We start from the raw sequence: 27940 nt of genomic DNA, 5'->3' as shown, positions 1-27940 counted from the left end.
GGGGGTGGGAGGAATACCGTGCGCAGAGGGAAAAAATCTGCCGGGTGCAAAAGTTTTTTTTATAACCGCCTGCATAGTTACAGATTGGGTGAAACAATGAAAGGGCTGTTTCCCCGTCCTCTGGAACTTTCAGCTTAGGTCTCTCTTGCCACCTCCCCGTCCCTTTTATTTCGTTTCAAATTCCGGCCGTTATTTTAGACGTTAAACGGCCCTTTGTTCCTTGGAACGGAGCCGCGGTGTTTCCCCCCCCCCCCCCCCCTGGCCGTTCGCCTTGCTGTCAGACTCAGGGAAGATGGATTGCGAACCGAACCGGGCGCGCCTGATGTGCATGTTGTGGCTGACATTCGGCTTCTTCGTGGTGGAGGTGGTGGTGAGCCGGCTGACCAGCTCGCTGGCCATGCTCTCCGACTCCTTCCACATGCTGTCAGATGTCATCGCCCTGGTGGTGGCCCTGATCGCCGTGCGCTTCGCCGCCAAGACGCAGTCGACGGCCAAGAACACGTTCGGCTGGATCCGCGCCGAGGTGATGGGAGCGCTGGTCAACGCCGTCTTCCTCACGGCGCTCTGCTTCACCATCGTGCTGGAAGCCATCGAGCGCTTCAGCGAGCCGCGGGAGATCCAGAACGCGGTGGTGGTGATCGGGGTCGGGGCCGCCGGCCTGCTGGTCAACCTGCTGGGGCTCTGCATGTTCCACGGCAGCGGCGGCGGCGGGACGGCCCACGGGCACTCGCACTCTCACTCGCACATCTCGGGCTCGGACAGCGGCCACTGGCTCAGCCGGAAGAAGAGGGCCGAGGCCGATAAGCTGTCGGGCAACGGGACTAACGTCTGCGACCAGGAGGAGATCAACATCCTCGTCAGCGGCAGCGCCATCAACGGCGTCAACCCCGACAAACAGGACGTTTTCGGTATGTGTCAAGGCGGTGACCCCCGACTTGTTAACGGTAGATGCACATATTTCATATTGTAGTCAATGCCGAGCATGCAACTGGAGCCCAGCCCAGTTGTGGACGGGGCTGCAATCATAGCTCGTTATAAGCAATCTGCCAGAACAAAACGGTTGTTCTCTTTGCTTCTTTGCCACATCGCGGGGAATGTGAAAGGTTCATTTTAGTTGTATCCATTTGCTGGTAGCAAAATGTCGCGGTAGATTTGTTTACGAAACTCAGGACTGTAACCAACCCTTCTGAACCCAGTGCCACATTATGTCCGCACGACAAATCCCAGTGAAAAAACATTTATTCTAATGAGGGTTCGACCTCCCTGTGATTCTTTGGCATTTGCTTCAGGCAGCGGCTTAAAGCAACGTAAATTACATCCTGTTCTACACTTGTTGGCCTAAATCGAATAAGCAAACGTTGCGACCATTTAAACTGTAAGGCACTGAATTGGGGCCTGGAGTAAATTTTAATAATTTGTAATGTTTCCGATTTGCAAGGAATGTCTAACATTGTACTCCACCAAGCACCACAGTTTAGATGCCAGTGGTAGTAACGGTGGTAGTGAAATGTGCTACACAGGCTCCTTGAATATTTTCTTTGAATGGGATGTCTAAACTCCTAGCCCATTTACTTCAAATCTTTCAATGCCACTTTGACGGTTATGTTACAGAACTTTCAATTGTGTGCTGTTTTTGCATTGCTCTAATGCAAGAACTACAGTATAACCAAGGTGTTGATGATGTTTATCAGTACCATTAAAAAAATCTTTAGTTTCCTGAATTGGGCATAGTGCAAGGTACCAGTCCTTGCTGACCTGATTTAACTAGTTCAAATTTGGCTTTGATTGCCAAAGAAAATAAATTTGTGCAAATTGGTACATGTTAATGTATAACCTACATGTAAGCTATATGCATTTATGAGAATTACTTTTGAGGATGTTAGGAAATACAACACACAGCAAACCCGCTTGACTCAACAGTGCAATGTCTGTACATTTCTGCACAAGTCTCTTCCCATCTTACTTCATCTTACAATGTCAACAGATCCTTCTATTTCCATTTTTCTTGTGCGCTCAAGTAGCACCCCCTTAAATGCATGTTATTTGTCTTGCCACTCCGTGTGGTTGTGAATTCCACACTGTCAATTTGAGTAGAGTCTCCTGATTTCCTTTTATTAGATTTATTAGTGACTATTTTATATTGTGGTATCTAGTTTTAGACTCTTAAGTTGAAAGCACCTACATCTTCCCTATTGAACATCATCATAATTTGTTGGTGTGGACTACCTTTGTACATGAAATCCATAAATACCCATGGCTGATATCTGGCTCTTTTACAGTGCCATGAGGAAAAGATCAGAAGCAAAAGGCACAATGGTTTGATATGATACCCACCATTTTCTTTATGCAACATGAGACTGGTGTTATTTTATGTTGAAATATTGACTCTGCTTCACAGTTTGCCCACTTATTTAAGTCAACTTTATTTTTGAAAATATTCCATAATCTGAGGGGTTTAGAAACACTGTGTTGGAACCCTTTGATTAGTTTTCACCAATTTGTCTGGACTTTGGCATGGCTCAGTTATTAACACTCATAGCTTTGAGTCAGAAAATCATTGTTCCAAGCTCCGCTGCACTTTTGAAGATGTCATCCTAATATTCAGGCTCATGTAAAACATTCCATAAGCACTATTCAAAAAAGGAACAAGTGGTCTTAGTCAAAATTAATCTCCTCAACTATCACCATCAAAACAAATCTATTAACTGGTCAGCTTTTCTCATTTGCTTTTTGTGAGACTTGCTATGTGTACTTGACTGCAAATGGTTCTTTCAGGTTTAGCTCACTAGGGGCTGGTTTAGCTCACTCGGCTAAATCGCTGGCTTTTAAAACAGACCAAGCAGGCCAGCAGCACGGTTCGATTCCCGTACCAGCCTCCCGGACAGGCGCCGGAATGTGGCGACTAGGGGCTTTTCACAGTAACGTCATTGAAGCCTACTTGTGACAATAAGCGATTTTCATTTTCATTTCATAACAAGGATTACACCTCAAAATGATTAATTGTTTTGTCATGAGATTTGGGATGTTGCAAGGGTTAATGTAAATACAGAATTGCATTGTATTTGGTTTTATGTGCCAGGTTACTTCAGGTCACTGAGTGCACAGTTTTGAATAATAAGGCCACTGATATAAGGTGATTGGCAAGTTCTCTTTTATGTTTTATCACCTAGTTCTTCAAACTGTGACATCATTGGCATTTGTGTCCTGAAACATGGGCCCTTTTTTCTTGCAGTTTCCTCTCATGTCTGAACATTTCACCATTTATTACATGTAGAATGATGCAGCACAAAAAAAGGCCATTTGACCCATTGTGTCCATGCCAGATCTTTAAAAGATCTTTCCGTAGTCTCATTCCCTTTCCCTTTTTCCATAGCTATGCAAATGTTTTCCTTTTCGAGTATTTACCCAATTCTCCATCGAACCTGCTTCCACCACCCCTTTCAGGCATTGCATTCCAGATCATAGCTCGCTGTGTTTGGGGTTCTTTTGCAAATTACCTTTTAATGTGTATATTGTGGTGATTGATCTTTCTATCCCTGAAATGTGCTTCTTTTTATTTGCACTCAAAATTCTTCATGATTTTGAACTCTTCTAAGCCTTCTTTAACCGTACCTGCCCTAAGGAGGCTGCATGGTTTCTGTACTTCATCTTTCCACATGTCTAAAGCTGCACATCCCTGGTATCGTTCTGGTAAATCTCCTCTATACTCTCTCTTAAGCCATTGATATCTTTCCTAAAGGTAGTGCCCAGAACTGAACAAAATACTCTTGGAGCCTAACCAGTGATTTTTTTTTTTTTTATAAATGTTTTTTTTATTGAGTTTTCATATTTTATATATGACAAATTACAAGTTATTAGAGAGAGAGGAAAAAAAAAGGAAAGCACAAAAATTTAACATGAATATTTACAGGTAAGCATCTTCATAACAATAATTGTGGCCGCCCCCTTTAGCCAGCATACATATTTTACATTCCCCAATATGGCCGAGGCACATGTTTATAGGCATTTATTTATAGTTTGGTTTTGGGCCTTGGCTTGCCATCAAACCCCCATACCGAGCCCGTAGCCCCCCCCCCCCCCCCCCCCCCCCCCCCTCCCCCCGGCTACCTTCCCCCGATTCCCGTCCATTTTCCCCTGGTTCTTGGCCACCCGACTATTCTTCCTCATGTACGTTGGCCACAAACAGGTCCCGGAACAGTTGCATGAATGGCTCCCACGTTCTGTGGAAGCCGTCGTCCGACCCTCGGATGGCGAATTTGATTTTCTCCATTTGGAGAGATTCCGAGAGGTCGGACAGCCAGTCTGCAGCTCTGGGTGGTGCTGCTGACCGCCAGCCAAACAGGATTCTACGGCGGGCAATCAGGGAGGCAAAGGCAAGGGCGTCCGCCCTCCTCCCCAGGAATAGATCTGGCTGGTCTGAAACCCCGAAGACCGCCACTATCGGGCATGGCTCCACCCTCACCCCCACCACTTTGGACATAGCCTCGAAGAAGGCTGTCCAGTACTCCACAAGTCTGGGGCAAGACCAGAACATGTGGGCGTGGTTGGCCGGGCCTCTCTGGCACCGCTCACATTTGTCCTCCACCTCCGGGAAGAACCTACTCATACGGTTTCTCGTTAAGTGGGCTCTATGTACCACTTTTAGTTGTGTCAGGCTGAGCCTTGCGCACGTGGAGGTGGAGTTGACCCTATGCAGTGCTTCGCTCCAGAGTCCCCACCCTATCTCCATCCCCAGGTCGTCCTCCCATTTCCTTCTTGTTGCGTCCAGTACGGTGTCGTCCCTATCTACCAGTCGGTCATACATGTCACTACAGTTCCCTTTCTCTAGGATACTTGCGTCCAGTAGGTCTTCCAATAGTGTCTGTCGTGGCGGTTGTGGGTACGTCCTTGTCTCCTTTCGTAGGAAGTTTTTGAGCTGCAGGTACCGTAGCTCGTTCCCCCCAGCTAGCTGAAATTTCTCTGTCAGTTCGTCCAGTGTTGCGATCCTGTCGTCCGTGTATAGGTCCCTGACTGTCAGTGTCCCCCCGTCCTGCCTCCACCTTTTGAAGGTGGCGTCGGTCAGTGCTGGTTTGAACCTATGGTTGTTGCAGATGGGAGCCTTGTCCGACATTTTGTACAGGCCAAATTGCTGCCGCAGTTGGTTCCAGGATTGGAGGGTGGCTGTCACCACTGGGCTGGTGGAGTGTTTTTTGGGTGGGGATGGGAGTGCTGCCGTGGCGAGGGCCCGGAGGGAGGTTCCCATGCAGGAGGCCTCCTCCGCACGCACCCACTCGGCTCCTGGATCCATCCCCTTACTCGCTCGGCTGTTGCCGCCCAGTGGTAGAATTGTAGATTCGGGAGGGCTAGCCCCCCCCTGGATTTTGTTTTTTGTATGACCTTCTTTGGGATCCTAGCATTTTTACCCCCCCATACGAACGCCATGATATGTTTGTCCAGCGCTTTGAAAAAGAACCAGTGATTTATAAATGTTTATGGTAATTTCCTTGTTTTTGGACTTCATGCCTCTTGTTTATAAAGCAAAGGATTCCATGTTTTTTTTTCAGCCATCTCACTTGCCCTGTTGTCAGAAGGGCGGCACGTTAGCTCAGTGGTTAGCACTGCTGCCTCACAGCACTGAGGACCTGGGTTCAGTCCTGGCCCCAAGTCACTGTCCTTGTGGAATTTGCACATTTCTCCCTGTGTTTGCATGGGTCTCAACCCCACAACCCAAAGATATACAGGGTAGGTGAATTGGCCATACTAAATTGCCTCTTAATTGGTGGAAAAAAAGAATTGGGTACTCTTATTTATATTTTTAAAAATGTACATGCAGTACATCCCCATGTTTCTCTCTTTCTGCAATCCTTTTAAAATTTGCAATGTATTGCCTCTCCTAATTTTTCCTATCACAATGGATCACTGAACACTTCTGCTTTAAATATCTGCTGTGCCCCCATTGACAGTCTGTCAATGTCCTCTTTAAGTCAGGTACTCCCGTGTTTACTGCAGTTGTTTTTTGTGTAATCCTGAAAATGTTGAAATATGTCCAGTATACCCTTGTCTCAACATTAATATACGTCAAAAGAGCAAAAGTCTTAATAGCAAGCCCTGAGGAGCACCACTGTACACATCCCTGCAATCTGAAAAATAACTATTCACCATTACTCTGATGTTTTTTATGCCCTTGGATAATTTTTAGTCACTATGCTAACCTCCCTTTAATCTCATGGGCTATGATTATGTATACAAATAGTTCAATGTACTTTCGCCAAGCCTTCTGTGCACTTTCTTCATCTACTCTTCATTACTTCATCAAAAGGCTCCCATTAGGTACCTAGTTTCATTCCTCTCCCTGGCCTTACATTTTATCAGATTTTTTCATTTGTTTTATTTTCAACCTTAGCACCAGACAACTCCTCACCTTCACTGATTTCATTCTTCTCCTGAACCCACTCGTCTATACTTCTCTTGGTTTCCTTGTCCAGTTTTCGTTCTTAAATTTAATTTTTCATGCAAGCTTCCCAGAATTGTGCTTAGCTACACCCTCGATCTTGTTATCTTGCATGTTTTTTTTAGATTTTTGAGGTTTCTATCTGTGCTGAGATGATGTGCAACCACCTTCTAATATCCATTCTTGTGCATGTCTCTGGCAATATTTCTTTGTGTATCGTGGAAGATGCTGCAACTTGTCGAAGTCAATTAGATTTTACTAGAGTTCTTAGAACAATTGGCCATGCTGTCTGTGTGCAGTTTGCGCTCTTTCTTCTCTTCCCCCCCCCCCCCCCCCAACACACACACACACAAATGTCTGCTTGGTTTCCTCTGGGTGTTCGGTTTCTCCCACAGTCCAAGGATGTGCATGTTAGGTGGATTGGCCGTGATAAATTGCCCCAAGCATCCAAAATGTTCGGTGGGGGCTACAGGGATAGGTGGGGGCGTGGGATTAAGTAGGGTGGTCTTTCCAAGGGCTGATGCAGACACGATGGTTCTGTGCTGCAAATTCTATGCTAGGAATGTGTGGGTTTCCTCCAGGTGCCGGGGGGCCCCCACGGTGGCCTGGCCAGCGATCGGGGCCCACCGATCTGTGGGCGGGCCTGTGCCGTGGGGCACTCTTTCCCTCTGCGCCGACCTCTGTAAGGCTGCGCCATGGCCGCGTGGAGAAGAAACCACCTGCGCATTCACAGGTAACACACAGGCGGTTCTGTGCATGCACCAGAACACGCCGGTGGTTCTGTGCATGCGCCAACTCGCGCCGGCCCAAGTCGGCCCTTCAGCACTGGTTGGTGCGGCGCCAACCCCTCCGATGCTGGCCTAGCCCCCGGAAGTGTGGAAGATTCCGCAACTTCCGGGTGGCTCGACGCCGGAGTGGTTTGCCCCTCTCTTGGAGCCGGCGTCGGGCCGTCCCGCCAATTGTGGGAGAATGCCGGCCTAAATGAAATTAAATATGTGATTGAAAGTGAATAGAATATTTTTAAACTAATGGAATCATTGGTTTTAGACTGCCAAAGATGTAACTTATTGCATATTTTTTCAATTGGGTTTATTTCACTAACTTGAGCTTTAAGGCCTGTATCTCGTCATCCAAACACTAATGGTAATGCTAGACTGCAAACTACAGCACATTGACAAACCGTACTGAAGTAGAGATTGGAATAGAATTTGTGGTAGATTATTTATTCTAGATGTCTGAAAGGTAAACATAGTTTGACTAAGCTGTAATCTTACTGGTTGTTCATTTTGCATTAAATTACATTACTATTTAAATACAATAGGACACACAGTATCTCAGTTGATACATACCACAGTGTGTTCTGGTTTCTCAATTACGAATCTTGTTTACAAAATGTTAATTTGAATAGGTCTGGAATTGAATTGAATAATTTTTACTTTTTAAAAAACAAACCTTTTGCATCCTATTCAAAATTAGCCCTCTTTCAAATTGGGTGGCGAGATTGTTTAAAGAGGGAAAAAATTATTTTACTGTACATATGCTAATAGTTTTGATATTTAAACATATAATGATGCATGATGTCTTGGTATTAAATACATATTGAATAACAGTAAAATGAAAGGAATTGGAGACTTTTGAACTACAGAAATGCAGAAGGAACCTAGAGCAATCCACAATATGCACTCTCCCCTAGCCTATGTGGTCCTCTGCTTCAAATATTTATCCAACTTTCTCTTAAAAGATGCATATAACGACTTGTCAGCACATTGCATTCTCTAATAACTAACAAAAATCTCTCAATTTCCCTCCTCCCTCTTATGAAAGCTTTACATTTGATGACTTCTTGTCTCTGTAAATTGTGGTTGTTTTCCTTGTAAGTGACTAGCAAGTTGACTGAACTCCCAAAAATGCTCTGCACAGAGGTGCTGACATTTTAGAGAGAGAAATGTAGTCAACTCATTCTGTGTTGTGCAAATTCTGTGAACCCTGATTGAGAAGTATGTACAATGTATGAAAGGGTTTTTGTTTCTTACTCTGGTTGTGGGATGAGTCATAGCTTAAAATAAAGTTTCAACCTCCTTGCAGGTAATTGAAGTTAGTACATGATTTTTGAAATACCGTTTGAAACAACAACGCTTAGCCAAATAGTCTGGTTTTTTACAACTTGCTTAGCTGTATCATCTAATTTCATAAATGTTTGAGAATCAACATATCTTCAGCTCTTAAATTAGATAAGTTAAAATAATTAGCTTTATCCTGCAATTCAATGTATTACTGTAGTTCATTTAATCAAATTAAAGATTGCAGCTTTCATCTTTTACAGTTGTAGTATTTTAACTGCTTTTAACACAGCTTGCTCAGCATTTTGGGAGATTGATTGCAAATAGAAAGATATCCTAACTCACTAAAGACACAGCATACATAGAATCATAGAACCCTGCAATGCAGAAGAAGGCCATTCGGCCCATTGACCTGCACCAAAAGGCCACTCCCCCAACCAACCACTGTAACCGTACCTAATCTGCACATCTTTGGACTGAGAGGAAACCCGAGCACCCGGTGGAAACCCACGCAAACAGTGGGAGAACGTGCAGACTCCACATCGATAGTCACCCAAGGCTGGAATCGAACCCGGGTCCCTGGTGCTTTGAGGCAGCTATACTAGTCACTGTGCCACCCCAATTTTACAAATATTAAATTAATACTGAAACATGCAAAAATAGTCACCAGACTTGTGATTGGCCTCCTAATTTGGTTGAATTATTTGATCTAAAAACAAGAAATAACTCTGTTGTACTGGATGCTCATAAGAAAAGATTTTCTGCCATGCTAGAATGTTAAAAAATATGTTTTCATACTGTAGTGGTTTTTGTGACATTGTTAAAACAAATGAAAGACTGCAGTTTCTTTTTCAAATCTCTCTATTGCTTTTTTTTGATGACATTCTGGTTGACCTAGCTGTTATTCATTCTCACCAAAGCATGACCAGAATGACCAGAAGCAGATGACAACCGTTGCATTTTGTAAAGGCCAGGTTAATTTTGTAGCTAAGTGACTTCATGAGATTGCAGTTATATTGTTTATGCCATCCTCTTTTTCTCTTTTCTCCCCTGGGCTACAGAATATGCCCTGATATATATTTAAACTTATGACTTGAGGCTATTTGTATGCCAGTATTGGGATCCAGTTTTTTATAAATGCCATTTGTCATTTGAAGTATCATTTTTGACAAATTATCAGATATAACATAGGAGTAAAAGACTGATGGCTGTGAAGCTTGCAGAACATAGTTTGAGAACAAGCTCTACAAGCGTACAAAATACATAATAGAAGCAGAATAAAATAAAAAGTGGACCTCTTCACAACACTACAATGATCAGAGGGTTAGATAGGGTGGACAGTGAGAGCCTTCTCCCGCGGATGGAGGTGGCTAGCACGAGGGGACATAGCCTTAAATTGAGGGGTAATAAATATAGGACAGAGGTCAGAGGTAGGTTTTTTACGCAAAGAGTGGTGAGGCCGTGGAATGCCCTACCTGCAACAGTAGTGAACTCGCCAACATTGAGGGCATTTAAAAGTTTATTGGATAAGCATATGGATGATAATGGCATAGTGTAGGTTAGATGGCCTTTAGTTTTTGACTTCCCATGTCGGTGCAACATCGTGGGCCGAAGGGCCTGTACTGCGCTGTATCGTTCTATGTTCTAAGTGCTTCACTCATACATGTTATATAGTATAATTCAATCAAGTTGAGTAAATTTAAAGCAGTGTAACAATCATAAATCCCGTTGGCAAAAAGTTGTACTGTACTTGAATGTTGAATCAGATGTCAAACAACTACATAACTAACTTGATGTGCAGATATATTTTTTGTTTCTGGACCTATGTATATGATAACCAATGCTGCTCCATTATTGCTTTTAAAATTCTGCATAAAAATTACATACAGATGGTATATAGTGATTTGAATATGAGGGCTGATGAATGGAATGTTTCAAAGAGTTGCCCCAGGTATGATTGACTGACTGGTCTCGTTCTGTGTTGTATGATTCTATAAGAGACTTTCAACATGTGATAACTCATCCTCTAAGTTTACATTGGTATTGGATTCGATTCACCGATGCCATCAGTTGGAATTTTTTCCCCACTGCACCCCACCGTCTTGAAGATGGCATGCTTTGTGACTAGCCTATTCAGTTGTAAAAACTTAATAGTTGGCTTCACTTTAGAGAACATAGAACATAGAACAGTACAGCACAGAACAGGCCCTTCGGCCCTCAATGTTGTGCCGAGCCATGATCATCCTACTCAACCCACGTATCCACTCTATACCCGTAACCCAACAACCCCCCCCCATTACCTTACTTTTATTAGGACACTACGGGCAATTTAGCATGGCCAATCCACCTAACCCGCACATCTTTGGACTGTGGGAGGAAACCGGAGCACCCGGAGGAAACCCACGCACACAGGGGGAGGACGTGCAGACTCCACACAGACAGTGACCGAGCCGGGAATCAAACCTGGGACCCTGGAGCTGTGAAGCATTTATGCTAACCACCATGCTACCCTGCTGCCCCTAAAAGGCTGTCATATATTTGTAGTACAGAAAAAATGCATTTATCTCTGTGCTAGAGGGATCCAAAACTAATGCAGCTATGCTCTCCTTCAAACTATGCATGGCCACAAAGCTGTCAGATTGCCATTTTTAAAAGATCAACTGGTTTACTAGATAGAGTCCTTTAGGGAAAATAACCTGCTCTTACCTTTTTTGAAATAAATTTAGAGCACCCAATTAATTTTTTCCAATTTAAGGGGCAATTTAGCGTGGCCAATCCACCTACCCTGCACATCTTTTGGGTTGTGGGGGCAAAACCCACGGAAACATGGGGAGAACGTGCAAACTCCACATGGACAGTGACCCAGAGCCGGGATCGAACCTGGGACCTCGGCGCCATGAGGCAGCTGTGCTAACCACTGTGCCACCTTGCTACCACGTGCTCTTCTTACCTGCTGGCCTATATGACTCATCATACCTGGGGGCAACTCTTTGAAATGTTCCATTAATCAGTCCTCGTATTGGATGTCCATCCAATCTGTATGTAATTTTTATGCACAACTTTAAAAAGCAGTAATGGAGCAACATTGGTTACCATATACAAAGGTCAAGAATCAAAAAAATATATTTGCAAATCAAGTTAGTTATGTAGTTGTTCGACACCTGATTCACCATTCAAGTACAGTACAACTCACCAGTATGGTTGACTAGTTCTATGAAACCAGAGATGGGAAACAACTTCTGGCCTTGTCAATGGCATCTACATCCTGCAAATTAATTTGTCGGGAAAAAAAACCCGAGCAGTTGCGTGTAAGTGGACCTCTTTGTTTAATTTGAACAAATGGATTCACCAGCTATATGTATATTCGCCCACATTGTTTTCTTGATCTGTATTAATAATTTGGATGTGCATGGCACAATTTCAAAATTTATAAGAACTTGTGAATTGTGAGGATAGCGATAGACTTCAGGATGGCTTAAGCAGGCTGTTGGACTGAGTAGACACATGACCAGATACAGTTTAACACAGTTTGCTCGTGAGAATGGCTAGAGGCAATACAAACTAAAAGATACAATTTTAAATAGGGTGCAGAAACAAAAATCTAAGGGTATATGTGCAGAAATTGTTGAAGTTGGCAGGGGATTGAGAAAGTGGTTAAAATGGCATGTGGGATCCTGCACTTTACAGACAGAAGAATAGAGGTACCTGTAAAATCACAAGGAACTTTGGGAACACTTTTTGCAGAGGGTGTAGTAAAGATTTATGAGAATGAGTGACTTCAGCTATGTCAGTAGACTGGAGAATCTGGGTTTTTTCCTACAGAAGAGACTTAATATGTGTGCAAATTTATAAGGGGTCTAGAGAGCAACTATTCCCATTGGTAGAAAGGTCAAGTACCCGAGGAGACTAATTTAAAGTGATTGACAAAAGAGCTACAGGCAAGATGAGCAAACATTTTTTGCACAATGAATGTTTACGATCTAGAATGCAGCATCTGAAAGGAGGGTGGAGGCAGGTTGAATCATGGCTTTCAAAAGGAGATTGGAGAAACATCTGAAGCAAAAACAATTGCAGCATTCCAGGAAGTAGGAGTAACTGAAATGCTATTGCAGAAAGCTGGCCCTAACTGGACGTACTGAATGGTTTAGAGCACAAAAGGCTATTCAATGATTCAAAGGATGTAAGTATTTTGCATATGTTTCTTGAATGCATTTTGTAATATGTAGCATCTGACCCCCTCAAAATTTGGCATTAAAATCACTAACGTTCCCCAACTTCAATCTCCTGGGTGTCACCATGGGCTAGAAACCACTCTGGACAAACCACATAAATGATGTGCTACTAGAACTGGTATGAGACTGGGTATTCTGCATTGAGTGGGTTCCCTGACTCTTAAAAGCAACTTTGCAAGTCAGAGTGTGATGGAATATTCCATACTTGCCTTGATGGGTGCATCTGTACCGGCACTCGAGAAACTCAACAACATCCAAGTAATAGCTGACTAAAACATCGTCCCCTCTAAAGACACAACATCCTGACATGGATGTATATTGCTATTCTTTCATCACTATTGGGTCAAATTCCTTGGAACTTGGAAAGAATATGTTGGCCGTGTGAATCTTTACTGCATTCCTTCCCAGAATGTTCCTAGGGTTAGATTACTTAATCTATGCTCATTTTCTTTGAAATATAGAAGGTTAATGGATGATTTTTTTTTTGATTTTGGAAGGAATTGGTAAGTGGAAAGAAATATGTTCCACTGAGCTGAACCATTTGGGAGAGAAGTTGCAAAATGATTCTTTTTGTACGAGGTAGGGTGCGAGGTGGGATATGGAACTGTGTCCCATAGAAAGTAGTAAATGCTAGCTTAATTGATGCTTTTAAATCTAAGATCAATAGAACTTGACTATTGAGAAGTATAAAAAGATATGTGGCGGGATTCTCAGTTTCTGAAATGGAGAATCCATGGACTTTTACGACAGAAAAATTGGCGCGGCACCTGCACTACCGTTGAGGGGCTAGCACTGGTGCCGCATGGAACACCATCGATTGCAATGAAAAACGGTGCAGTATTCGCCGGGACTGTGCCGACACTCTCGGGGCTGGCGAGCTGCAGCCGCACATAAACATTACACTCCCCACACACACACTTATCAAAGCCAAAAAGATGGGACAGGTTGTGCGGGTGCGCCCATACAGCTGATGGGTCGGCTGGGTCCAGAGGGCTCCAGGAGGGTACCCCAGGGGGACACACCTATACGATCCAAGGCACCAGGTTTAAAGTGGGCTGTCAGCGTCATTCGCAGCTGTTTGGCTGCCTTGCCGGCTACAATAATGGTGTTGTGTATCTGACCACCCCGACCCCACAGCCCACCCCCTGGCCACCCCTCACTACTCGCCCTGGCAGAAACCCCCCTGGCCAGCGCCACGACTGTCGGCGAAGAATGGCGATGTTGGACACTGACTATACACCTCTGTCTCTCTCTCAGCAGCCACTGTGCCAGGTTCGTGATTTTTGATAGCACATGTGAACCATGCCCTCAGGTACCCGGCCCATTGAAGGCGGAGAATCGTGGGTGGGCCCACTAATGATATGCAAACGGCGTTTAAAATACGTTTGGAGTGAAACGCTTTGACGCCGTTTTTTGAGGTGACGGAGAATCACGATTTGTCGACACACCGGCGCCTGCCACGATGTTGGCATTGGAAGCTATTCTCCGCCTGATCGCACTTCCCGATTTCAGCATCGGCTAAGAAGCTGCAGATTAGCAATGATTTCATTGAATGATGGAATGGATTTCAGGGGCAGATTGTCCCATGTAACCCCCAATCTAACACCTGGTACATGAACTGAAATAGTTCGAGCAGGTGGCTTTAAATATGCCAGGTTATATGGTCCATAAGAAAGATGGGAAAAATGGTAGGGGAGGGGGTCATTAAGGATGGAATCACTTCAAGGGTAGGTGGACATAATGAGAGGTAAACAGGCAGTTGGAGCCATTATGGGCTGAATTAAGAAATAGGAAAGGATTTGAGCCTAGTGCATGTTGAGGGAGGGGTTAACCTTTGTTTAGACTAGCACATGTCAGAAAGCTAGTGAATTTCCTGTGTGTTGAAGATGTCTGCATCAACGGATAGCATATTGTGTGGGGATGGTGACCCCCCACCACACACACACACACACACACGCACTGGACAGAGAAACAAAGTCAGTGTGGAGCCAAACTTGCTCCACTCTAGTCTACCTTGTAGCTGCAACACACTGGGCAGACTAAATGGGCTGACAATGGGACTTGGCCTGAATTTTTCTCTCTCTCTCTCTCTCTCTCTCTCTCTCTCTCTCTCTTTCTTTCTCTCTCTCTCTCTCTCTCTCTCTCTCTCTCTCTCTCTCTCTCTCTCTCTCTCTCTCTCTCTTTCTCTCTCTCTCTCTCCCCCCATAACAACTGGGGAAGAAATCCACTCTTGGGTGCTGCTGATGTATTATTTGGCCGGCAGATCCACCAATCTCAGCAGTGCCATGAGTGCATTAAGTGCACGCTGCCGGAACTGTAAGCAGGCCCAAGCAGAAGGCTCATAGATCCCAAAGCAAGTAAGTCTGGGGAATTGGGAAGAGAGGGTTTGGGCAGATTCCCACCCATTATGGGTTATTGGGGGGGGGGGGTTAGGGTAAGTTTAGTGGTTATTTTTGTGTGTGGTTCACCCCCTCCCCCAGTAAACATGTCAGGCATGCAAAATCCAGTTCAATGTCTTTGAGCCGAGAAAGGGGCCTGCAAATTAGATTTAGTAATAAGCCAGATTTGCTTAGCCTAATAGTGTGTGAACATTTATTGAAAGGTGGTCATAATGTGACTGAGTTCAATATAGTGTTTGGAAAGGAGAAAACACAAAGCCACTAAAGAGGTTCTAGATTTAAGTGAGGCTGGCTTCACTTGGATACAACAGTGAGTGACTGCAGTAAACTGAACAAAGCTGTTGACGGGTAAGATGGCAGAATTTCAGTGGGATGTGGGGTGATGTGGAACTAAATTAAACTCCTGGGCAAGAGGTCTACCTGCCAAAAAGGACAATCATGGTCAAGAGGTAAAAATTAAAATAAAAACATTCAAAAGCAGTATAGATCCGAGCAAGTGGGAAAGATGCAAAGAGTGGCAAAACACTCTACAAAGAACTCTACAAAAAGAGAAGTATGAGAAAAAATTTGCAAGGGATGATGATTATCAAAATCACATTTTTACTATTGCATGATCAGAATCAGTGGTCAGGATCAATGTGGGCCCGCTTGAAAACTAAAATGGTGATGCTGTCATATGGGAGGAAAAAAACAGGCAATGCTGTACAATGACTTTGTGAAAATATTTACAACAGTGGAAGATTCAACATGCTGGAAATCCCAAGGAAACTGATACTGAATTGGGGTTAGAGATATGCCAAAATTAATGTAACTATTTGGGAACCATTCCTTAACTGCTATTTAATAAAGGTGAGCACGAGACGTATTAACCTTCAAGATCTGTCGGGAAATTACTAGAGTCTCTAATTATAGATAGGGTGATTGAACACCTCTACACAGCTGATCAGAGAGGACTAGCATGGATTTGTAAAAAGGTGGGGTATGCTTGATGATCTGCTTAAGATTTTTGAAGTGGTGGCCAAAATAGTGGACAGGGGAATGCCTATGAATATTATTTAAAGAACTCCCAGAAGATATTTAAATAACATAATTTAAAATGATTAATGTAATGCTGACCTTCATATCCACAGCACTATAACAAAAATGAGGTAGAATCATTGGTTGGCACAGTGGTTAGCACTGCTGCCTCACAACACCAGGGACCCGGGTTCGATTCCAGCCTTAGATGACTGTCTGTCTTGTGTGGAGTTTGCACATTTTCCCAGTGTCTGCTTGGTTTCCTCCCACAGTGGAAAGAATGCAGGTTAGGTAGATTGGCCATGCTAAATTGCCCCTTAGTGTCCAGAGGTGAGCAGGTTAGGTTACGGGGATAGGTTGGAGTGGGCATGGGAGTAGACCTGGGTAGAGTGCTCTTTTGGAGGTTAGTGCAGACTTGATGGGCTGAATAGCCTCCTTTTGCACTGTAGGAATTCTATTCTAATTTGTTCAGCTATGAACGTCTGATTAGACAACACCTGGAGTATTGTGTGCAGCAAAGGGTGGTCGAAGTTTGGAACTCTTGTCCACAAATGGCAATTGATTAATAGTTTTTTTATTAACCAAAGATATTGAGGGATATGGGAGCAGGATGAGTATGGATTTGGGTCGTAAATCAGCTAATGATAGCATTGAATGGTGGTACAGGCAAAGGGGATTAAATGGCTTACATGGAGTATCCAGAGTTTGATTCCCGGCTGGGTCACTGTCTGTGTGAGGTCTGCACCTTCTCCATGTGTCTATGTGGGCTTCCTCCCACAAGTCCCGAGTCACAAGCTTGTTAGGTTAATTGAACATTCTGAATTCTCTCTTGGTGTACTCGAACAGGCGCCGGAGTGTGGTGATCAGGGGATTTTCACAGTAACTTCATTGCAGTGTTAATGTAAGCCTATTTGTGACACTAATAAAGATTATTATTAGAATGGTCAGCTTCCAAGATTCTGTAGACTCTGGAATGGTTCCTACAGATTGGCGGGCAGCTAATGTAACAGGGAATTGTAGACCAGTCAGCCTGATGTTGATAGTGGGAAAATGCTGGAGTCAGTTATAAACAGATCACTTGGAAAACAGTGGCAGGATTGGACAGAGTCAGCATGGATTTACGCAAGGGAAAACAGCTTAACAAATCAGCTGGAATTCTGCGAGGATGTAACCAGTAGGATTGATGAGGGGCAATCAGTGAATGTGGTTTATTTAACTTTCAGAATTATTCGACAAAGTCCCACATAATAGATTAGCGTGTAAAATTAAAGTGCATGGGATTAGGGGTAGTGGATTGAGATAGATAGAAAATTGGTTGGCAGACAAGAAATGAAGTGTTGGAACAATTGTGTTTTTTTCCAAATGACAGGCAGTGACTAGTGAGGCCCCACAGGGATCAGTGTAAGGACCCCAGTTATTGACAATATATATTAATGATTTAGATGAGGGAACTAAATGTAATAACTCCAAATTTGCAGATGACACACTGCTGGTGGGAGGGTGAGCAGTGAGGAGGATGCAGAGGTGTTTCAGTGTGATTTGGACAAATTGAGTGAGTGGGCAAATGCATGGCGATGCAGTATTATGTGGATAAATGTGAAGCTATCCACTTTGGTAACAGAAGGCAGATTATTGTCTAAATGGCTATAGATTGAGAATGGAATGTGTAACGAGACCCGGTGAACTTGTACACCAGTTGCTGAAAGCAGAATGGTGCAAGTGCAGCAGTTGGTAAAGAAGGCAAATGGTATGTTGGCCTTCGAGTACAGGAGTAGGGATGTCTGCCATTCTACAGGGTCTAGGTGAGACCTCACCTTGAATATTCGTGTGCAGTTTTGGTCTCCTTTATTTGAGGAAGGATGTTCTTGCTACAGAGGGTGTGCAGCAAAGGTTTACCAGATTGATTCCAGGGATGGCGTGACTGACATGAGGAGAGATGGAGTCGGTTAGGATTATATTCACATGGGTTTAGAGGACCGAAAGGGAAATCTCATATAAACCTGTAATATTCTAACGGGACTAAACAAGATAGATGCAGGAAGGATATTCCTGATGGCGGAGCAGTCCTGAACCAGTTGTCACAGTCGAAGGATATGGGGTAAACCATTTCGGACTGAGACGAGGGAAAGCCACTTCACCCAGAAAATAGTGAGCCAGTGTAATTCGCGATTGCAGAAAGCAGTTGAAGCCAAAAGATTGTATGTTTTAAATAAGGAGTTTGATGAAGCTCTTGGGGCGAATGGGATCAAAGGATATGGGGGGGGGGGGGAAGAGGGAACAGGTTGGATGATTAGCCATGATCATAATGAATAGTGGAACAGCCTAAAGGGCCGAATGACCTACTTTTTTCTGTGTTCCTATGAATGGATTGTGATTTTGTATTTTAAGATGTATCATATGAGGGACAATCCTGAGGCAGGTCATGCACACACTGAACAGTCATTTCCTGACTTATTGCTAGTGGACTTTATAGCAGATGTCTGTTGTCCTAGGAATAGTTTTATATGGGAAATCAAAAGAGTGCAGTAAATACAAAAATTGACTTAAGGTGGGGAGAGGGAGAAAGACATTCTGTAGATTTGCATTCTTTAAATGTTTTTTGTGTCTAATAATGTTTTTATTTCAATATAGATCTACTGAGGGACAATAGTATGGAGGGCCTGCAACTGAATGGAATTTCTGTTCTTGACGACCAACGTGATGAATTTAGAGACATTGATGACTCTGCATCGCAACTGAATATGCGTGGTGTCTTTCTCCATGTGTTAGGAGATGCCCTCGGCTCTGTTATAGTGGTGGTAAATGCACTGATATTTTACTTTGTTTGGAACCCATGTCCTGAAAATGGCCCATGCATTAATAAGTGTCTGCATGATCATTGTGTTGATCGAGAACATCTAAATGGCACACAGTCAAACATGTCTGAAAATAGTGAAAATATTCCAGAAGCTGGACCCTGCTGGGTGTTGTTCTTAGATCCCACATTATGCTGTATTATGGTATGTATCTTGTTGTACACTACCTATCCTCTTCTGAAGGAATCTGCTCTCATTCTATTACAAACAGTTCCTAAACAAATAGATATGGAGTTAATAAATGAGAAACTGCGCAACTTGGAAGGTGTCCTTGCTGTACATGAGCTTCATATCTGGCAGTTAGCTGGTAGTAGGATTATTGCAACAGCCCACATTAAATGTCATGACCCAACTGCTTACATGGATGTAGCAAAACGCATTAAAGACTTTTTCCATGATGAAGGAATCCATGCCACCACCATCCAACCAGAATTTGCTACAGTAAACTCTGAATCACGTATTTCTCTTTGTGAACTGCCGTGCAAGACTCAGTGTGCCTTAAAGCAATGCTGTGGCAATGGGGAGAAGTCCTCTAGCGATTTAAAGTTGGAAACTCCATCTACTCATTCTCTCGAGGTCATCAGGGAATCTCCTGAACATCCCAGTGTAAGGACTGAAATAAATGAAGCTGGCAACAATGCAGTAAAAAACAAAGACACACAATATGAATCAGCTGTGTAAATTTAACCAACCTAACTTTAAAAGTGATGTGGTACTTTATTGACTTCAAATTTTGGGGTTGTCAACTGGAATTGATTGGCACTGAGTTAAAATAACCGTGGCAGATAACATCGATGTTATTGAACTTGTTCCATTGCTCGTTGATTTATAAATGGCACATTCCAAAGCAAACTCGTGGACAGCTGATCGGAAACTACTTGAATCTGTTATCACAGCTTTGTGACAAGCAATGTGGATAGTGCATCACTGACTGTGTCAGCAGAAAAATGTATTTAATTATTATTAAAGGCTATAGCATTTTGGGAAATTACTTAGGTTTTTCTATAAACAGTTTTATATAGATTGATGTGACAGTTGTACATCAGCTTGCAAAATGCTTTGTCCCCACCAATGTGAGTTGCTGCTATATAAAACTGGGGGAGGTGAGGAAGGGTTGTGGTGTGGAAAGCAGCCCACTGAAAACAGAGTGTTAATCCTAATAATTGGTATTACGCATGGGTAATTTTGCTTTGTGTGGTTAAAATGTGACCTTTTATCCTTTCTAGCAAGATTGCATTAATTGTATTTCTCTAAATTATTAGATAGCAAAAATGTTTTTTATACAGAATGGTCTGTGTTAATCCTTGCATCAATCCTGTTAGTTATTAACTGGTAATCGTAAGTAATGTTTTAACACCGACATGCATTTGTACCCCAGCCAATAAATTTGTTTCTGCCTTGTGGAGGAATAGCTTTCCTCTGGACCAGTTTGTAAAAAAAAATATACAGAAATATGCAAGAACAAGTGGTGTGGGCTTATTTCAGAATTTTTAAAAACTAAATCTGTAGGAATCAGATTTCTGAACCAGCACATTGAAGATTGAGTGCATACTAAACAAATGAATGACTGTAAAAATGTACTGCTTAGTGATATATTTTTAAAGTTCATTTTTGGAATTGGTTGCTACCAGAAATTCTGATAGTCCTATTTGGCATCACACACTGTTGTTACAAACAGAATAAGATATTTGGACTGCACACATGTATTTTACAGTGGCAAGAGTTCAGCAGGCATAAATACTTAAGCTACTCGGGTAGACTTTTGTAACTTCTACTTTGCTGCTTGCGGGGGATACAAAATCTGGATGGGTTTTTGTCTTTGATTTCTCCTTCTCAATAAAAGCATTTTGCAGAGAAGCACCCAACGGGCATTTGCTATGCAGTGATCAAGTACAAAAGACTGTCAAAAGCTGGGGAGAAAACATACTGTACCTTTTTCTCTAACCTCCATTGCTATTTTGATAACCATTACTTTGAAGTTTTAAACTAGTACTTTTGTAGACAAACAAATCCATGCCAGTTTGAGATTAGCCTGAATGGAGGTGTGAGGAAGCTGCATAAATATAAATTGATTAACTTTTGTTAAACATTAATTCCGTGTAATGGTTACCATAAATTTTGAGGAAACTAATGGCACACTGTTAACACTTTATATGACGCACCTTTAAAACTCACAACGATTTCCACTGAAATTTTGATAAAAGCACACAATTTCCTCAAAATTCGAGCAGGTTTCAGTTTCCATATCTTCATTGCGGTTTTTAAACCTTACTTTTTTTTGCTCCCTTTTGTAGAAGCACTTTTGGATTTTAATGTGACATCACTTGTGGAAACGGTGATGTTTTACATTGAGGAGCTTAAGTAAATTTACAGCCAGAAATCCTCTGGACTAAACCTGAAGTATAATGACTCCTCCCACAACTTTGAAACTATTTCCACCTTCTGTTTTGATGCTAGATGTGAAAATATATACTTGTGTGTTTTCAAAGTCCAATTGGTGTATGCAAGTTTCATGCTAATTCCATTAAAACTGAAAAATACCCCACTGTGTAAGTAGATTGTCATCCCAAATGTGTTCCACCTGGAGACGCAATTTAAAACTAGCATTGAGGCAGTACTGTTGGTTACGAGTCTGTTATTGATTGTGATAATGGTGGGAGTGATTTTTAGGTGATGAGTGAAGCGCATTGACTAAACATTGACACACACCGACTTGAAAATATTCTTTTCCAATATTCTAAAGTAGCTCAGTGGCTATGCAATTCAGTTAATCTTAGAATGGTGGGGAAAATGTGAGATCAGGCTTGTTTTTTGCGTTTTAAAGATGGTTGCAGATTGGAAGTTTTTTTTTTAGACCCAAAGTCCTCATTTATAGGTTCTAGGCTATGTGATGCTTTAAAAGAAGATAGTCAGCAATTTTAATGAGAAAGTGAGAAAAAAAAAGAGAGTAAAATTTCATGATGGATGTGGCATGAACTTTCAGAAAACATAGTGTGCACCCAAAGAACAAATCGTTAGAAGCTTTAAATGTTTTGCCCAATGGTTTACAAGAAAATAAATGCTGAAACAAATCTTTTTTTGGGATCCATTTAATACTTTTGTCCCTCAAATTGTTTTGTTTTGTTCACAAATATTCCTGCATGTAAATTATGCTCTTCCATTTCAAACACACTTGAACATACACAGCTTCGACAACTGATTGAGCTTGTACACATTTTTACTGTCGGATATTATGTGTGATGCTAATTAGAACACATATTTATGGTGTTAAAATCTTGTTTTAATCTATACCTATGTTGAGCATATTCTACTCTGCAGGAAGCAGTTTCATACAAAGTCTCAAACTTGGGTACATTTTAGAAAGTGATTTAACTCGGAAAATATCTCCCAGTAGCCAGGTGAAGAATAATTTGATTTGGTCACCATATAAAAATTTTGGGACATGGGTGATGTAACATTACTATTACAAAACAAGTACAACACTTTTTGGGTTTAAATTTGATAAATATGAGAATAGACTTTATACATTGGTAATTAGGACTTTGTTTTAGTTCTTGGAGGGAATAATTTGAAGCCAAAGTAAATTTCATACTAAGAATTCCATTGATACCACTAAGGAGCATTTGTTAGACCAAAATTCAAGCATAGAATTCCTATTTAGAGGAAAGTAAGAATTTTATGTTACACTTTGAGATGACCTGAAAGACTTTGTTTCAGTCTATCAGCAGTTTGACCGTGTCTATTTGAAATTATAGGATGGTTTATAGGGATGATCATGTACAATCTGCTGCAGCTTTCTCAGTTTCAGTTGGTACAGAAGTAATTTGCTCTCCCCAAGTTAACAAGAAGAATTGATTAATTTATGTTGCCAGTTGGAAATGAGATTTGTTGCAATTTCAACCCTTATTTGTTCAAATTACATACAATGCAATTATTTTAATTTCATCCATGGATTTCATCCTTGGATCACAGATCATTACAATTATTAGGAAACTTACTATTGACCATAGAACTGGCTTGTTAGAAAAAGGTATGAAACAATGGTATCTTTTGCAGTGAAGATATGGAATTGATGTGGTTTAGAATTATTAGACGAATGTTTAATGAAGTCTATATTGTTTTGAAGAAACTGCCTCCAGGTAAGGTTATCTTCTTCTTGGACAGTCCTTTGGGATTCAGGATGACTTGCTTCCCCTCTGGTTCAGTGATTTCTGAGATGGCTGATGAGTCCAATGTGTGGTCTGAAGACTTCCACATGCAGAGCAGGTGGTTCTTGAAGGGTTGGGTAGATGGGTTGTTTGGAGGTTCGTGCTCTACTTCCAATGCCTCAACTTCACCTATGCATGTTCCTGACAAAGTCTCAATATTTTTGGTGCCTTCCCGAATGAACCTTTTCCATTTTGGTTGGTACAAGCCAGGGCCTCCCATGAGTCAGTGGTATATTTGACCTCTTCCGGGAATCTTTGAGAACATCTCTAAAGTGTTGTCGATGCTCAAGATAGGCAGGATAAATCTTTTTTTTTATAAAGCTGTGTACTGTGACCAAATTGGAAATATGGCGATTCTTGTGTTAATCAAAGATTGACATCTCACTACCCTGTCAGTCGCTTGAATCCATAAATAAATGTAACGACCACATATTTCATAAGACAAATATTGTGGTTTTATAGCTAAGACAGTACAGTTTGTTCAGACTAAACCTGGCTGGGATGTATTCATAAATGATTTGGTGCATTTGGTTTCTACCGTTGCTGTGTATCAGAATTGCTGCTGAAATACTGTGGATTTGCACAAATGTCCCAGAGTACTGAAAATGCCAGTTTCTTAAAGCTAATTATTCAATTTCTGTATTTATGTACTTGAATTTGGGTAGAATGTTTGAGAGGTGGTAGAAAAGCTGGATAAACCTTTTATATAATTTTTTAAAAAATTGGGGGGGGGGGGGAGAATGATCCTTGGGTTGTACAAATGATCATGTATAATACAAAAGTGTGTTTATTTAAGAGTTGTAACTAAAATCAGTGAAGAATTATTTTTTTCCACAAGATTGTAACCGTTTCAAAATCTTTTAGTCCAATAGGTTGGACTTGCAAACAATGTTCCAAGTTACACCTTCAGGTGCCCTGTGTCCTCTTACTGACTTCAAACACTCTAATATCTGTTCATCAGTTGACAAGGCTGATATGGCTCAGGTAATGAAAATTGTGCACATTGGTTGGGGTACAGCAATTCAGGGGTTTTAGTTATGAGTATAAATATATTGAAGTAGTGCTGTGAGAAGAGCTGTAAGTGAGGCAGGTGTTAACATAATCAGATGATGTTAATCATCTAGAAATGAATCTTTGTGTCACTATTTTATTTAAAAGTAATATGTGGTATTTGAATAAGAAATCTCGCCTTGAGCACTAACACTTTTCTTTTTCAGTATTTGATTTGTGTAGTGTGTGTTTTTTGTTGTTGTTTACTTTAGTATTGTTGCCAGTCTAATTCTGGCTATGATTCTGGTGTAGTTCTATGCACCATTTTCTTTGTTTTGTGAGTGAAAATCTGTATATGGTTACACTCCCCAACTGGAATTTGATTGCTGTTGTAAATATTGCATTTTGTAATTTTCCAAAGTTATTCCAACTTCGTATAGTGACAATTTGAAAATTTCAATGTATTGATACATTATAAACGTGGTCTTGACAAAATCTGGTTTGTGTGTCCTTTTTAGAAATTGCTGGTTCAGGTTAAATTTTTGGAATGCTTGCTAGGATTTTGCTCCCTAATTAGATTAATCTTATTTCGCATATAAAGATTTCCACTTAACTTGACGTTCAGAATGATAACACAATAATTATGGAACATGAAATGGGTATTGGAAGGAAATCTTTGGTAGTGAGTTCATGGCCTGACAAATTGAAAATACCAAGCTTTCGTTGATTGGATTTGTTAGCTGTTGCGAGAATTAAAAGTGATTAATTCGGTTATGGCAGTGTTTATTTAGAATTTGAGGGTCACCTGGAAATCATCTGCAATACATTAGCAAAATACTTCTAATATCGTTGAAACATTAAAATAAGCAGGACTATTTAACAAATGACTGGAATGATCTCTGTTTGTGTTACCTAAAACAGGGTGCCATTGGATGATCAAAGATGTCTCTTGCCCCTTGGATGCAAACTATAATGCATTGCTTTGTTTTAAGTCAATGTCCTTGTACCTCAAGTTACTGAGACTAATGAAGTTTGGTGTTCTGATTTGAAACAACAATACTACAAATAGTGCATTTCAAACCTTCACATTTATAAAATGAGCACGGGACAAATCGGTGACCCCAAAATAAAAGTCTAAATAACCGGGTTCCTCAAGTGCTGAACGGCTGGATTGATCGGAATCTGGATTAGATTTGGCTCTGAAGCCATAGTTGGGACACCTTAAAACTAAGAAGTTCCTTTTGTAGACTTTCATTTTTAAATTTAGAGTACAATTATTTTTTTTCCAATTAAGGGGCAATTTAGCATGGTCAGTCCACCTCACCACATCTTTTGGGTTGTGGAGGGAGAACCACGCAGACATGGGGGAATGTGCAACCTCCAAACTGACAGTGACCAGGGCCGGGATCGAACCCGAGTCCTCAGCGCCATAGGCAGCAGTGGTAACCACTGCACCACCGTCCTGCCTCAGGTGGAGGGTGATTGCGTCAGTTTAAATACATTGGCTGTTAATTATTTGACTGACATCTGAGTAACCTAGCTTATGAGCAGCAGAGTTGGGTTCCCCTGTCTGCCAGCAGATGAGGAAGAAGGAAATGGGGGAGCCATTATTCTGTCAAAAGCATAATGATAAATGGATTTTGTGAAATGGCAACTTGGCTTAAGTGCCAGAAAATTGCAACCTGAACAAACAAACCAAAGTCGAAATTTCAACTTTTAGTTGGATAGCCTAAATTGAAATATTAATTTTAACATCCCAGGCATATCTCTTAAGAAAATTTGATTACTTATGTTTGCCTTTAGTCATAAATAAACAGGTAATCAACAGAACATAATTCCTTTACACCCTATCTTTTTTCTGTGTGAAAGAAATGGTAGCAGTGGGGTTATATATCAATAAATTTAAAATATAAAGAAACATGACAGGAGGAACAATGAACTTGGTATGTGCTTCAATGTCATGTTTTGCAATGCATGACTAATGTTGAAACTTGACCTTTTAACAGTGCACATCATAGAATCTTAAAAGTGTTACACTGTGACATGTCCATACTGGCCCTGCAAGATCTCCTCACAAGGAAGGAAAAATTGTAGAGTCTTTCTCAGTTGTCACTTTTAGTGCTGTGCTGTGAATAAAACACATTATTAACTTTTAATTATGTTAGATGTTGTGACATTTGGTCTGTTGTAATGTGGCAGGATAGTGTATCATACAATTTTACAGCATGATTAGTAGGTCTATGTCACAAAAACATGGAGAGCACACAAAGCAAAAGCTTTGGTGTGGGACAGTCTTCCTTCTCATGGTTTGTACTATGGTGGTCAATTTTTCTGTTAAGCATTGCATAGTATGATTCAGGAGCCCCACGCTACATGACGACTGCCACATTTGCTGCGGAGGAAGACCGGTGGAGAAAACATGATTTGCTATTTTCTCTGGGACCTCTTCTTGGCCCGCCGAGCTTTTCATTTCTGCTCATCTCTTCCAATGCCCTTCCAAACAGGAAGCCTCAAAAGGTCATGACCGTCTTTCCAATTGTCAGCGTTGATGTCTGTGATCTTCACAGTTCATCTGCAGGTGTCCTTGTAGTAGTCACCCAGGAGAAGACCGTCATCCACCTGATAAATTTGGTTGAGCCAGCGCAGACATTGTTGGCCTAGCAATGAGTGTATGCTGATCGAATGTGCACACTCCAGGATCTACAAGTTGCTGACCGTGTCCTGCCACAAGGTGCCAAGAATACATCTACAGAGAAGGTGGAAACTTCAGCCTTTTTTTCTTGCTAGAATATGTTGTGCAGGTCTCGCCACCTGTAGAGGAATGCACTGAGGTCGCAGGCTTGGCCAACTTGCATTTTGGTGTTCTTGGTCAGGTTCTGTGTTGTTCCACATTCTCTGCTTGGATGCAACCACTACAGCGTTTGCAATGCATATGCTGATTTCAGTATCTCGGGACAGATTGCTGGTGATTGTGGAGCCTAGATATGTGAAGCTATCAATGACCTCCATCAGCACATTTTCAGTGCTGATAGATGGCAGTATGGCAACAATCTGGATCAGAACATTATCTTCCTGTTGCTGATGGTCAAATCACTCTTTACAGGTGTAAGAATATCTGTCCATTTTCCTTTTAAGGTGTTCCTCAATATGGAATGCAAGTGTGGCATCTGCAAAAAAAAAAACAATGACTGGGGTGTCAAATGAGAGAAAAGTTACCCCCATGTGTGGATAAAATGGGATCATTGATGAGCTGCTCCTCTGATCACAGGCTGTTTCCCACACTTGCTGATAGGATCACTAGTGAGATGCAGTTGAGTAGTAGAGAAATATTGGGGAATAAAACAAAGAATGCTGGAGAAGGCTAATTGCTTGCAATTATTTATTTAAGAGACTCGTTCCCAGTAAGCTACCAAATGTCAAATAGAATAGAAATATGGTATACGTTAATTTAATAAATTAAAAATATCTTCTTCATAGATTCCAAGGATTAATGCATGTGTACAGTTTTTGGTATTTGTACTACCGTTACCGTCTCTATTTGTGTTTATTTTTTTTAAGGTTTCCTTCATTAGATAGATAACTTACTATGTGACTACATCACCTAATACAGGAGTTAGTGAGAATGAAAAAGGAGACCCTGAAAACCAAAAAGTAGTCTTCGAGAAAAATCCCTCAAAATTATTTAGACCCTGATGTACAAGGAATTAAAATGAACATCCCGGCTTCCCCAAATGGTTCTTCTGGTTAAG

At 41.6% G+C, this 27940-nt stretch overlaps 1 protein-coding gene and 1 long non-coding RNA gene across 3 annotated transcripts in view; one reads left to right on the top strand and one right to left on the bottom strand.

Annotated features, from left to right (window-relative positions):
- On the top strand, nucleotides 1-24195 carry slc30a1a (solute carrier family 30 member 1a). Of its 2 annotated transcripts, none has more exons than XM_038810863.1 (2): nucleotides 1-908; nucleotides 18770-24195. In XM_038810863.1, the coding sequence occupies exons 1-2, from the start codon at nucleotides 293-295 to the stop codon at nucleotides 19672-19674; spliced, it is 1521 nt and encodes a 506-aa protein (XP_038666791.1). In that variant the 5' UTR covers nucleotides 1-292; the 3' UTR covers nucleotides 19675-24195. The 2 variants fall into 2 exon arrangements, with proteins under 2 accessions (XP_038666791.1, XP_038666783.1); XM_038810855.1 differs by having other exon boundaries at nucleotides 1-944; nucleotides 18770-21936.
- The window catches only part of LOC119973230, a 28803-nt gene continuing 24783 nt past the window's right edge, over nucleotides 23921-27940 (bottom strand). Inside the window, exon 2 of the long non-coding RNA XR_005462258.1 lies at nucleotides 23921-27358. This is a non-coding gene — a long non-coding RNA (uncharacterized LOC119973230). The remainder of the gene's footprint in view (nucleotides 27359-27940) is intronic.

This window comes from Scyliorhinus canicula, chromosome 1, assembly GCF_902713615.1.
Source record: "Scyliorhinus canicula chromosome 1, sScyCan1.1, whole genome shotgun sequence".
NCBI classification, from domain to species: domain Eukaryota; kingdom Metazoa; phylum Chordata; class Chondrichthyes; order Carcharhiniformes; family Scyliorhinidae; genus Scyliorhinus; species Scyliorhinus canicula.
The sequence above is the reverse complement of the archived record's forward strand: the minus strand, read 5'-3'. Positions and strand labels throughout refer to the sequence as shown.